The 13,253-nt window shown below is 36.6% G+C and overlaps 2 protein-coding genes across 2 annotated transcripts; one reads left to right on the forward strand and one right to left on the reverse strand.

The window, feature by feature from the left end:
* The first annotated feature begins 440 nt into the window (after nucleotides 1-440).
* Nucleotides 441-2,075, forward strand: LOC147476984 (phospholipase A1-IIgamma-like). The gene is made up of 2 exons (XM_086583296.1): nucleotides 441-1,228; nucleotides 1,345-2,075. The coding sequence occupies exons 1-2, from the start codon at nucleotides 644-646 to the stop codon at nucleotides 1,948-1,950; spliced, it is 1,191 nt and encodes a 396-aa protein (XP_086439422.1). The 5' UTR covers nucleotides 441-643; the 3' UTR covers nucleotides 1,951-2,075.
* Nucleotides 2,076-4,429: 2,354 nt separating this feature from the next.
* On the reverse strand, nucleotides 4,430-12,670 carry LOC147476985 (cyclin-T1-3-like). The gene is given in 8 exon segments (XM_086582128.1): nucleotides 4,430-5,279; nucleotides 5,282-5,652; nucleotides 6,100-6,251; nucleotides 6,334-6,509; nucleotides 6,998-7,132; nucleotides 8,930-9,011; nucleotides 9,982-10,220; nucleotides 12,471-12,670. Coding segments are annotated over 7 exon segments (1,872 nt in total). The 5' UTR covers nucleotides 10,209-10,220; nucleotides 12,471-12,670; the 3' UTR covers nucleotides 4,430-4,550.
* Nucleotides 12,671-13,253: the final 583 nt, after the last annotated feature.

Below are 13,253 nucleotides of genomic sequence, written 5' to 3' on the forward strand. Positions count from 1 at the left end.
TCTCTGTCCATACTTCTCAGACTTTGACTCTATAATGTAAGGGCATACACATTTTTGTTAATTGATGATGTTCAAAACCTGAGCCATGCCATCTATTGAAGTATAAAAAAAATTGTGCATATATGAAAATTGCATTTAAATGAAACTGCTTTGATTCTTTGAACATGAGATCTGGAGTTGAACTGATAGCAACTCCGCATAGTACAAGATCTGGATCTTCTAGTATAGCACGTAACTTCTTACCCTTTTTTTTTTTTTGGAAAAATATTTACACTAAATAAAGTTGAGTTGTAGAAGCTAGCATTTTCTAAAGTTTCTTTTTTGGATAAAATCATTTCCTAAGTGTCCAATCAGTGCATATATGCCAAATATATGATTGGCTTAGATTGACTCTATGACCTATGGCGATCTATAAAAGGATAACAACGCAAGTTTCACATATAATTTCACATTTTAACGACAATTACTTTTTAACAAAGACATTAATTATGATGTCATTTATCTTGTACATGACACATGCAACTCACATATTTCTGAACCAAAATAACACTCAACATTCCATTAGATCAAATATATAAGTAGAATGAATTGAAGGTATAGCTGATAGAAACTAATAAACCATGCACTTGGTTTTCTCATAGTAATGATGGATGAAATAGCAAAACAATGGAGGCAGCTCAATGGACAAAATTATTGGAAGAACCTTTTGTATCCTCTCGACATTGATCTTCGTCGAAATATTCTTCACTACGGAGATATGTCTCAAGCTACCTATGACACCTTCAATGCTGAGAAGGCTTCAAGATTTGCTGGAAGTAGTAGATATGCAAAGAAAAACTTCTTCTCTAAGCTGGGGTTAACTAATAACAATCCATACAAGTATCAAGTGACCAAGTTCTTGTATGCGACGTCTCAAGTCCAAGTCCCTGATGCCTTTATAATCAAGTCGCTGTCGAGGGAAGCCTGGAGTAGAGAGTCTAATTGGATGGGGTATGTTGCGGTTGCTACAGATGAAGGCAAAGCTGCATTAGGAAGAAGAGATATTGTGATTGCTTGGAGGGGGACAGTGCAAGCTTTGGAATGGGTTAATGACTTAGATTTTACATTGGTTTCAGCTTCTAACATACTAGGCGGCACCGATGACCTTAAGGTGCACCAAGGTTGGAAATCGATCTACACATCGGATGATCCACTATCACCGTTCAACAAGTCTAGTGCCAGAGACCAGGTAAACGTTTATCCACTAAAAACACGAGTACTTTTCAACAGAAGCATAACCATCTATTGTTTTAATATTTTTTGGCAAAAAAGACCATAACGAGCAGAAGCAAAACCATCTTGTAGGTCCTTGCTGAGGTGAAGAGACTAGTTGAAGAGTTCAAAGAAGAGGAAATCAGTATAACGATAACTGGGCACAGTTTGGGTGCAGCCCTCAGTACACTAAATGCCGCTGACATTGTCGCCAATGGCTTGAACAAGCCCGGAGACCTCTCTAGCAAACCATGTCTAGTAACGGCCATTGTCTTTGCTAGTCCCCGAGTTGGTGATGTAAATTTTAAGCAGTTCTTTACAAGGCTGGAAAATTTACGATTGTTACGTGTGCATAATGCCTTAGATATTGTACCCAACTATCCGCTGTTGGGCTATTCAGATACAGGCGTAGAGCTGATGATTGATACTCAAAGGTCTCCATACTTGAAGAGTCCTGGAACTGCAGTTAGTTGGCACAGCTTGGAAGCTTATTTGCATGGGGTTGCTGGAACACAAGGGAGTAAAGGCCGGTTTAAGTTGGAAGTGGACCGTTCCGTAGCTCTTCTGAACAAATCAATGGACGCATTGAAGGACGCTTATCTTGTTCCAAAATCTTGGCGGGTTGAAAAGAATAAGGGAATGGTACAATTGGCTAATGGGTCATGGGAGTTGATGGATCATGAAGAAGATGATGATTGAAACAAAATTTCATTGTCGCATTGTAAATTATGTGTTGTAAAGCACAAAGTATTTGTGCAAAAAAAATTTTGATCTTTGGTGAACACAAAAAATAAATAAAAATACAATGCTTATTTGATTTTTTATTTAATACGCTTAGAAAATGCTTATCCTTATGAATAATCAAGATCCCTGAAAAATGAGATGCTTATTCTGTTCTAATCTTTGATAATTAATCTTAAGTTTTGATGGCTTAAGATGAAAATCAATCAGCCGACTTGGCAAACTGGGTAGGAGGCAAAATCTATTCGAAACAACTTAATTGAAGGAGAATGCATAATGGCCAGTCATCCATGGCTAATATTCAATATTGGCTTTTACATAGTATGTAGTGAAATACTGAAATGTGACAACTGTTCAATATTGGCTACGAAAGTGATTTGATCCACTATTCTGGTAAATTGGAAATTTGTGGTTGCTGGAACACAAGGGAGTAGTAAAGAAGAATTTGAGTTGGAAGTTGACCGGTTTATCGCACTTGTGAACAAAATCATGGATGCCGTGAAGGAAGGATATCTTGTTCCAACCTCATGGTGGGTTGAAAAGAACAAGGGAATGGTGCAATTTGCTGATGGTTCTTGGACGTTGTTGGATCATGAAGAAGATGATGATTGAAACTTTTTTTTTTGCCAAGTAAAATGGAGAATAAATGATGATTGAAACTTACAAATTCACGTTTGTAAGAATTGATAGTAATATTGAAAAATCAATGAAAATGAAAAGAACGTCAAATAAACATTTGTCTAGTGCGGCGTACTTATCTCATATATTTGGGTTCAACTGCCTCCCCAAATTTATCATTCTACAGTCCTCGATGGCTAAATCAACCAGTTTTCTGATTTTAATAAAGGGTTAAGAAGGGTTAACTAGTATTACCCCTCACTAGAAGAGCTTAACGGTCAACTTGGTTTAACTGTTAACTTTCAAGTCAAACAATTAAAAATAACACAAATGCCCCCACCTAATTAAAATAGAATATTTTTTTTTTTGAAAATAGGTATTTATGTCATTTTCAGTTGTTTTATTTGAAAATTAACGGTCAAACTAAGTTGACCGTGTGTTTAGGGGAGAGACCCTAATTTCCCATCTAGTGGGAGAATCCTAATTGGCTCATCTAGGGATAACACTAGTTCACCCTAAACCCTTTAATAAATGTTTCATACTCGGAAACCTATAGTAACTCTTCATGGCATGTGAAATAAGACTAAATCTATGGTGCGCAAGTCGTATGGTATGCTATCAAATCTGGGCCACTCATACCAAGAAGTGCGTGTGTATTGCATGGCAAAAGTACTGATCCAAAGGCCCACATTATCTGCGCACCATACATCTCGCGCACTGAAGACATACTCGTGAAATAATCCATCTGCACCATCAAGGGACCTAAAAAGAGATCTCCAAACTATATTAAGCAAATGACATTCTGTTAATAGTTTCAACACTGCTCACTCCAAGTCTCCAACCACAACCTGTACATCTACTACGACTACTAGCCATCAATTTTCCCCTTTTCTTCAAAGTTATCGGTTCTCAGAGTTCTCAACCATATAAATCCCAACTGACAAAAATTACTTGGGGTACATAGGATTTCATAAAGGAAAAACAATATTGAGTCCTAGTCCATTCTCTGCCTTTCTTTCATATCTTGCATATTCATTTTGCATCTAATCTTCGTACCTCTCTTTCTAGTTTCTACGTTTCTAGGAAGGTCGCCCTTCAAGGGACTAGGTGGCCGTTCTTATCCAAAAGTAGCGTAGAAATATGCAATTTGTGCAATTAACACCTTTCACGAGTATTACAGAAGTCCAGAGACACAACTTACTAAAATCATATTTTCGAGGTATGAATGTTTCTCTACGAAAGGGTAGCATTAACCATACTCTTAATCTAGTGAGCGGTAATGATTTTTGTTGTTAGATATTCAAATTCCAGTTTACCTTCTGCGTATATCATCAATGGGTTACAAGCAGGGCGAAAAAGGACTTGGCCATTCAAAGAACTACTTCGATTTCAGCCAGATACTAGTCGGAAAAAACCCTTGCCACCAAGGAAATCTGCTGGAGCACCATATAAAAAGGGCCTAAAATTTGAATCCGGCCTCTTTATACTTTCTATTATGTATCACGCTTTTCAGATACAATTATTATGGTTTGGAAAAACCCCATTCTAGGAATAATATTATACAACACCATAAACAACAAAGGTCGTTTTTTTCTCTAGCTCTCAATACTTAGCAATCAGGATAAATATATCTAACCTTCAAGATAACAAGGAAAGCGAAGTTGGGAGGGGTGTTAAACTTTAAAACTTTGATGGTTCATACTTCATACAACAGTTTCCAAGATACATGCCGAATAAATAAGGATCGTTGTTACCTGGCCTGACATTTGACCCAAATTCAATAAACCCCTCCAACAGAAATCATTCAACAGTCTACACCATCCTTCTCCATTCCTTGTTTTTATCCTTCTTTCCTGTCTCGGTGGGTAGAGAAGGATATCTCTCAAGATAATTTTGGCACTTCCACGCGTGCATATGCATAGCCAACCAGTGCATTTTCGTCACACATGATTTTCTTGTCTGTGCCTTTTGTGGTCTCTTTCAGCATAACCATGCCGGCCCAACATGTTACTACCTTCAATGTCATGATGATTCTGTAACCCTGGCGTGTAATCATGCCGCTGCTTCCCTTCCAGCTGATGTTTCTCCGGGCTAACCACCTTTCTTTTCCGATTGCTCAATCTAGGAGACCTCGATCCTGGTCCAGCATCATCAGATAATGGCATTTCCCCTTCTTCCGCATTCTCAGAATCAGGCTCCCATGCTGACTTCCCTATAGATCCCGCATAATTTCCATCTCCCAGATCACTTTTATCCTTCCCATAATTTGGGAGTTCTACATCTGCTCTGTTTGAAGTATTTGTCCAGCTCTGCTTCCTCTCATGCTTGTTTTTCTCATTTTCAGCTGCCAATTCGATACCATTTTCCAGCTCCCTCTCAATGAGATCATCCTCATCCATCAAGTCCGTCTTTTGTGCCACGTCACCACGTGACTTCCTCCTCTTCTCTAGTGCTGCCTTCACCTTATCTTTGTCAAGCTTCTTGATTGCATCTTGTGGTGACCGACGTAAAGTACTACTGGTCTTGTATGAAGTGTTTTCATTCTTCCATTCCCCTGCTTCTTTTATTTCACTTTTTCCAATACCCTTCTCTTGATCTTCCTCATGAAGTCGCTCAGACCCAAATCTGGATCTGTTTGAAGTTTCTCCTTCATTCTCCCTGTGGTGGACCAGGGGTCCTGCTCAGGACGTTGACGCTCACTTTCACCATCTGGTTTGTGTTCTGAATTTGAACTTCTAATTTCTGTACTCCCATAGTCATAACTTCGATTTTGAGTATTTTTATGAGACCCACCTTGATTATCAGCATACACCTGATCAGACGAGGGCCTAGTTACTGAGGTTGATGATGCCCCAGGCTTCACAGTAGGCGTTCCTTCAGCTTGAGCATAACCATTGGCTAAAACTGACTCCTCATTAGAAACAGAAGTTTTCGCTGTGGCTCGCAGACTAGCCCCACCTGCAGCACTTCCCTCAACTTCACTTCCCTGGGAAGCTGGTACTCGGTTTTGTTCATACAGTTCCAGCATTTGATTGCTAACCTCTGTTCAGTTTCCCACAAAACAGGATAAAGAAAATTTGTTAGAAAATAGTACACCAACCCACCAGAAGACACAAAGATAGCAGTAAGGAAGCGCATCATTTCATTGTAGCAGAAAAACAGGAACCACAAACCCAAGTAATCCAGTGTTCTTAATTAAAGATGACCAGATAAGATGATTATAACCCAATTACACAAATTTATTTTTAACCATTATTAGTTACTTTCCTAGCATCCAAAAGATAATGGAAGATCATAATCATCTGATCAGATCACCTCTTTTTCTTGCTTTTTATTTTTTTTTTATTTTCTTTTCAAACATCACATGGATGGGAGACTTGAATGATTGGTCCCTTACTCTGCCGCGCAAGTACGCTGTGATTACGACATACTATATCCATTTGACATAGCACTAGTATATTATTGTGGAAATAACGGGAGGATACGAACCCTCCAATTGGCGTGGGGTGACATCAAATTCTTGCCACCAGACCTTCTCACCATCTGATGGGAGCTTCACTTTCAGGAACTTGGCAGCAAGGAAGATGGCACCAGCGGCAATGTGGTGGGGCTTAAATTGCAGGCAGAGCGATGTCCGCAGCCTGCATGCCACTTTCCAGGATGTTAACAGAAATATCTTTATTTTACATAACCATAAAAAAGATAACACATCAGCTACCATACCCATCATTGACAAAATTCCACGCAACCTGAGCAAGTGCATTTTGCGCAACTTTAAACTTTTTTATGGCTTCAACAAGGGGCTTATATGGGTGATTAACGTTGAGATCAAACCCAAGAGTTGCAAGAACAACCCTCTCTCCTAGTAAGATCAGCTCTTTTTGTTGTTCATACACTTCCTGCATAGTGAATATTGTTGAAAACCAAATGTTAAGAGGCTTGATATAGTAAAAGTGTAAAACAAATATCAAGTTTTCAGCAGGAGGCGCAGCTGTTTATGTGAGCACATGGATGTGTAGATTGCAAACGGAAACTTTTCACACACTCCACATTTCACTGTTACGCATTCTCCTTAATAGCCTAGTAGGTGAAAAATGGAGGGGAAAATAAAGCAATGATTATAATCATCGTCAACTCAGGTTTTTTCTTTTTAAGATTATACCTGTAAGACCATATGGGTTTTCCATACTCTGTAAAGCATCATGCCCATATTATAGTATAATTATGATCTAGGTGGGACCATATCCAAAGTAATGTCTAGACTCTAGAAAATACTAGAAATAGGATGCATATGTAAAGCATGTATAATCAAAGAATGAAGAAGTTTGGATGCCTGTGAACGTAGATAAAAACAACAGGTACAGAGAACCCCAAAATGGGAACGTACCTTCTGCTTGATTCTCTGCACAGCAGCAGGATCCTTTTTGTGAATAATTTCATAGGAAACAAGGATAACATCCTTAAGAGGCCGAGGAGTTTCTTCAACCTTTCCGGCAAGGAACATGCAAACTGTTGCAATGGTCTGAAATGCAGTTAAAGTAAGGAGTCAGTCACGATAACTGATCAATAGCAAGAGTTACAGCAGCTTATACCTCAATTATTTTGCTATTGATTTCTCTAGAAAACGGTTCTAGTGATGGCTGTTCATCACCTCAGATGAATAAATTATACACTATCCCCGTTGTAGGCAGTAAGATAATAATCAGACACTGAAAAGCAAGCTGGAGTCATCAAGACACAGCTGCATTTTATAACTAGTAAAATATTACATTAAAATTGGTTACACTTGCTGGTTTTATATTCCATGCAAATCTCAAACTTGAAAAGACGAAGGTCAAACTAAGTTGACACCATTTTCTCAAGGAAAAAAAAGGGGAAATTACTAATGGACTGGAACTTTTTAAGTTTTGGGACTCAAACCAGATGCACTAACTATAGGACCCAAAAACCGGGATGAGATAGAATAACTCAAGTTGCTCTTTTAATTTCTTTGTTGACTATAATAACCTTTTCTAATTAGCAAATTGCAAAAAAAAAAAAAAAAGCAACCTCTCTAATTGTACAGATTTGAAGGAACACCTGCAATCATTTTAAATACATGGAGAATTTTGTCTGATATAATGGAAAGAAGTGTACTGATCAGCAATTAGAGAGGTTTTTCAATAGATTTTGGACTGGTACAAAGCCATTCTGGTGGACTGGTTGATAGAGATTAATAATAACCTTGAACTAGTGATTTGATTTTATTTGTATTCTCCTTGACTCCTTGTATTTCTTTCAATATCGTAGTTCCTCTTCTTGTATTTCTGTGGGATACCTCATCCTACTGTATTGATAGTACAATAGATATATAGACCCACTTTACCGATCCAAAAAAAGAAAAAAAAGAAAAAAATAACCTGGAACTAACACGTGAAACTCTCAGGCTGTACCCTCGAGATGGATGTCATGTTGCCATTCTTCAATATAAGCCCAAATCACACTTTGCTAGGTTTCTTTTTAAATTGTTTGTCCAGTGTTTAGATCTTTCGTTTCTTAGTTACATAAAATACAGTGGTCTTACACATGATAAAGTGATGGGAGTAAATGACAAGCAAAAAATTACCGCTGAAAGTACAACAAAAGAACATTTCCAATTTACAGTAACCAAAGTACCATCCTTTCTCAGAAGAATTTGGTTTTGTTGGAAAAAAATGACAGAGTAGAGAGAGAGAGAGAGAGAGAGGGAGTCGAGGACGCAGGATTTTTCTCATTTGAGAATTAGAAGAGGGTTTTATTGACAACAGAGAAATTAAAGGGTATCTTGAGTTACTCTAAGTCTCTAACTCAATTAGTTTGGTTTTTGATCCCACAATAATAAGCCCATCCAGTTTTTGGCCCCAAAAGTTGAAAATTCCAGCCCACGAGTAAATTTTCCCAAAAAAAATGAAAACATTTTAGTACACTAGAATGATGGTGACAGTCATGACTTAGGTGGCGTATTTTCCATTTTCCAGTAAGTGTTTGACATGATAATTCTGCCCTCATCACACAAATAGCCGAAGCACAGAGAGACAAACAAGTGCAAGGCCCGTGACTAGTTTCTAACTTTGTTCTGGAATTAAGAAACAAAAATAAATAGAAAAAGAACAAAACCGATATAAATATTACCATCAACGATCCCCAAAAAAATAAATATATACCAATATTAAAGTTAACAAAAACAGAAATTTAACAATCCAATAACCACAATGAAATAACATAAAAATTAATTCAGCATGGAACATGCACATGAATTTGATGAATAGAATATTACTTAAGAACAAAACTTTGTACTCACCCTCCTATCGTTCTTCATATGAGATTGACGAAGGAAAAAACGATGACAAAATATTATAGCCGTGGCTATAGTTACCTGGGGTCTGCATTCAAACAGAATTGACATCACCCTCATATTGAAGCATTACTAAAAATAACTCGCGAGCTATGCATAACAGTAGATCAAGTGCAAAGAACATACTGTACTTTAAAAGATCTACTAAATATTTGAGGCCTACAATTCACAAAGTAACACTTTGAACTCTATCAGAAAAAGAATTTAATTTTCAAGTATTTTCTTCTTCTTCTTTTTTTAATTCGTCTATTAATTACTAAAGAGTAATTAACAAGCTATAGGTACACATGTACATTGGTAGCAAGTCATTCTTATAGATCTGAAGTATAAATGGAAAAGTAAACTAAGGGTTCAATGATAGTCAAGTAACGTTAAGAATATTTTGTATTTCAAATCATCCAGCTAACAGGCAGTGCACGCTTGCAAAAGATACATAAACCGCATGCCTTGTATAAAAACACTAAGCTTCAATCTAACATTCATTTTCCTTTTCTTTTCCTTCTCTCCCAAGCTTCATTACTTTGACTAGTTTTCCGAAATCAGGCACATAAGAAGCACCAGTTAACCATATAGGGAGAATGACCCTTAATGTTTGTTGGCCGAATCAAATGAGACAAAGCATTGGTGTGATTCTACTAACCCTCACTGTAAAAGAAAGGTATTATAAACCACTAAGAAACCCCAAAACACTCAACAGTCCATGTCAAATATTTGTCCATAGTTCTTGCAATGTGCAAGTGTAATAGAAAACATCACCCAGAGAAAGTGCTCTGACTAATAAAGACTACCACATTCTACCTAAAAATCAAAAAAGACAAACTCAAAGAAAAGGAAGGGCTCCATCAATGATCAGACAGATCCTGTGACCTATAATGGATGGAGTGGAACTTAAGGAGAAACAAAACATTAAATTCAAAACAAAACTGCAAATTAACGCATATGACCAAAATGGATAATAACTGCTCAAGTTTTTCAGAAAATAAACAGCTAAAACTTACACTTTCAGTCTCATCCCTAGATCTTGTAGAAATGTGCAGTATGACTTGCGTAGGTATGTCTCTTTTTTCAAGTCAATGCTATCTCTTCTAGATGGGGAGTTCTCTTCAATTTCCTTTCTTGATAAATACCATCGTCCACCTTCCTCTAGCTTGTCCTGAGAAAAGCCATAAAGCCCACTTTCGACTACTCCATGAAGTGAAGGATCTCCAGGTAACAACCCAGCCATATGAATCTCTATCTGAACAAAAAAGAAATGTGATAAATACATATTTAAGATTTCTACATTATGTCTTCAGTATTAATAGGTGTGTTTATCATGCTGCTTTCCTGTCCACGATCAGCAAAGACATAACATACTATAAGTACAACGTAGGTATCACTTTTAAGGCATGTCAAAAACAAAACTTAAAAAACATGGAAACCCCATACCATTTCTCATGCAGAGAACGTGTATATAATTGCCATATTCAACGATCAATCATCAAAGCACTCATAAAAATAATTAGACTACCAGGTTCATCTCAATATCAACACTCGAAAATATGTTCAACCTTCCTATAATCACTACAATCAGATGTTCAACCTGAAACTTTATAATTTGAAAGATGGGCCCATATAAAACAAAATGGAATAAATATATGTTCCAAGGAAAATTTTCAAATGAGGCGTATCAGGTGGTGATCCATGGAAGTAGTTATTCTGTCAATGAGGGAGATTCTAACCATGTAATTATCAGATGAAGACTGATAAAACAAAATAGCAAATCAAGTGCTCTATCAAGCCAGAAATAAAGAATCTCTAAGGATCTTATCTTCAAAACAAATTCCAACCAAGCCTAAATTCTCCCATCAGATTTCCATAACTACCCAAATCCGTCCCCGATTTCATCTGATTTGAATTAAACCAGATTTACAGTATCACTCGAAATGAAAAGGAACTGTAGATAGAAATACTTTACATTTGAAGCGTCTACTTGTAGAGTAAACAAAATCTCCTAAAATCCACTCTGCTTCAAGCTGAATAAGCAGTACTTGAAATAATTGAATAAATCTACTCGGCTTCTATTATTCCTATGAAAAAAAGAATCATTGTCCAAATTCTGGAGAGGGTGTTTCAATAGTTCTTCTCAACTCTCTCCCAAATCCTTCAATCCCAATAATATCTCAAAACGCAAACAACACTCACCACAGGTTAGTCTTCAACAACTTATATGCTTGATAAGAAGCCTAAAGTGGTAACCCAACTGATCAAGAGAAAAAGTCATGTTTCTGTGCTGAGCTATAATCTAAAATTATCAGTAGATTCCATATTTGTGCTCTGGCTACAGCCAGTACCAGACTACAAGGTTCATGACTCACGTTGGAAGCCTTCACTAAGGATTTCCTATCAAGCATATTTGCATAATTTCACCTTGGTTCTTAACTTTTGTTTCCATTCAGTAAAAAAAACGAAAAATAAAATAAAATAAATGTACATGGCTGATACGGCGAAATATCAAATATAATGTGTCCTACAAGGACACGAGGATACGTATCTGACACGGATTGTTTTTTAAAATATGGCATATAACCCATGGATGTTCATTGCCCAACAATCAATTAGAAAATACAAGTTGGCAATAGTGAGAAAGATTCTTCAAGACTGATATGATCTCACCTGATGTTTCACCTTTAGGATTTCACTTAAACCATCAATCTTGGCTAACTTTAAAGGTTGAAAGTTTTGCTTTCTTTTCTTTTAGGGTGTGTTTGATTTGTGGGATTATTCCCACACATTGACAGGCTTCAATCCTTTTTAGTGGGAACTTTTCCCACTGAAAAGCTCCTCTAATATCACCCAAACTCCTCTACTCCCCCTAGTTTTAGAAACTTTCCCACACAATAACAACTATTGAGATGCAAACAATAACTCAATCAAGGGTATATGAGTAATTAATATATGCATAACATGCATTATCCCAGCTAGAAACAAAGAATGCCTAAAAATCTAATCCAACCAAACCTATATATCCTCCCATCAGATTTCGTAGAATCTGACTTAAAACAGATATAGAATGATAAAGAATGTTAGATAAAATTGAATGTAGAATGAAGAGAAGATGTTTAGACTTTTTGGAGGAGGCCGATTGATTTAGGTCGTCCAAATTTAGAGTTTTTGGTTATAATAGTAACTGTATGAGAATATAAATCCACACTACGTCAAAGTCATACCGAAAATGAAACAATACTCCCCATCACATACATTACCCCAGTTAAAAACCCGGACTACCCTCTATCCCCAGAGGGTTTCATAACCACAGGGTCACATTTATATACTATTAAGGCACACACCCAATTTCCACTCACATGCATTTAATTTTAAACGAAATTACTAAACTAGGTAAAAAAAAAAAAGATCACTTATTTACAACCCAATGAAACAAGAAACACAAATATAAATAATAATAAAAAAAAGGGTAAATAAGTAAATTAAATGAAACACTACATACCTGTATTTTTATTCCAATAACCGCCCAAACTCGATCTAGGTTGAGTATGTGTTTTTTTTGTTTTTTTTAAGGAGAGAGAAAATGAAATTTAAAGTAGGGTAAAAAATGAAATTGATTTACTTTGAAATTGAAATCCGTCCAAGAGGTTATTTGGAAGCAGTGGAGGGGGAGCTTCAAAGAAAAGAGGGATTATTTGGCACGGGAAGTTTTTAGAGAAGGAGGAAATAGACTAGTAGGGCTTCGTGTTTAGTCAATGAGCTGGATATGTTTTTGACCCGGAAATTTGATTTAGTGCTGAGGCCCATGGTCTGATGTGATGTCCATCGAGTGGCTGGAAAAAGTAGAACATGTCGTAAGAAATTTTAGATTTGGGTATTATATTAGAGCAGCTTTTATAAGTATGGTAAATAGTGAATATGGACTGAATGAATCATAAAACCTAGCCTCATACTAAAAATTGAGGTAAAATACTAAGAAACATGGACAATAAGTTTATTTACAGATTCTGTGTTGTGAAGAGACCATACAATATGGAATTGGATTGCAAAGATTATGTATCAACCACTATTATATGTCACACAATAAGCCTAGCTAGTGGTCTACGATAGATGTTAGGCTCAATTAGTTTGTTATTAATTAGAGAGTAGTATAATTCGTTTTTTGTCTTCTCTAGTCTCTAACTTTTTAATATCGTATTGTATTATATGAACTCCACCTTATAGTGACTCCAAAGTTACTCCACTTCTAAAACTGGACTTACAAGATAAATTGATGACTAATTTT

The sequence above is a fragment of the Coptis chinensis genome, chromosome 9 (genome assembly GCF_015680905.1).
Source record: "Coptis chinensis isolate HL-2020 chromosome 9, ASM1568090v1, whole genome shotgun sequence".
Taxonomy (NCBI): domain Eukaryota; kingdom Viridiplantae; phylum Streptophyta; class Magnoliopsida; order Ranunculales; family Ranunculaceae; genus Coptis; species Coptis chinensis.

Coding starts and splice junctions, on each gene's coding strand:
- LOC147476984 (XM_086583296.1), top strand. CDS start 644: ATGATGGATGAAATAGCAAAACAATGGAGGCAGCTCAATGGACAAAAT. Junction 1,229..1,344: donor AGTCTAGTGCCAGAGACCAG/GTAAACGTTTAT, acceptor ACCATCTTGTAG/GTCCTTGCTGAGGTGAAGAG.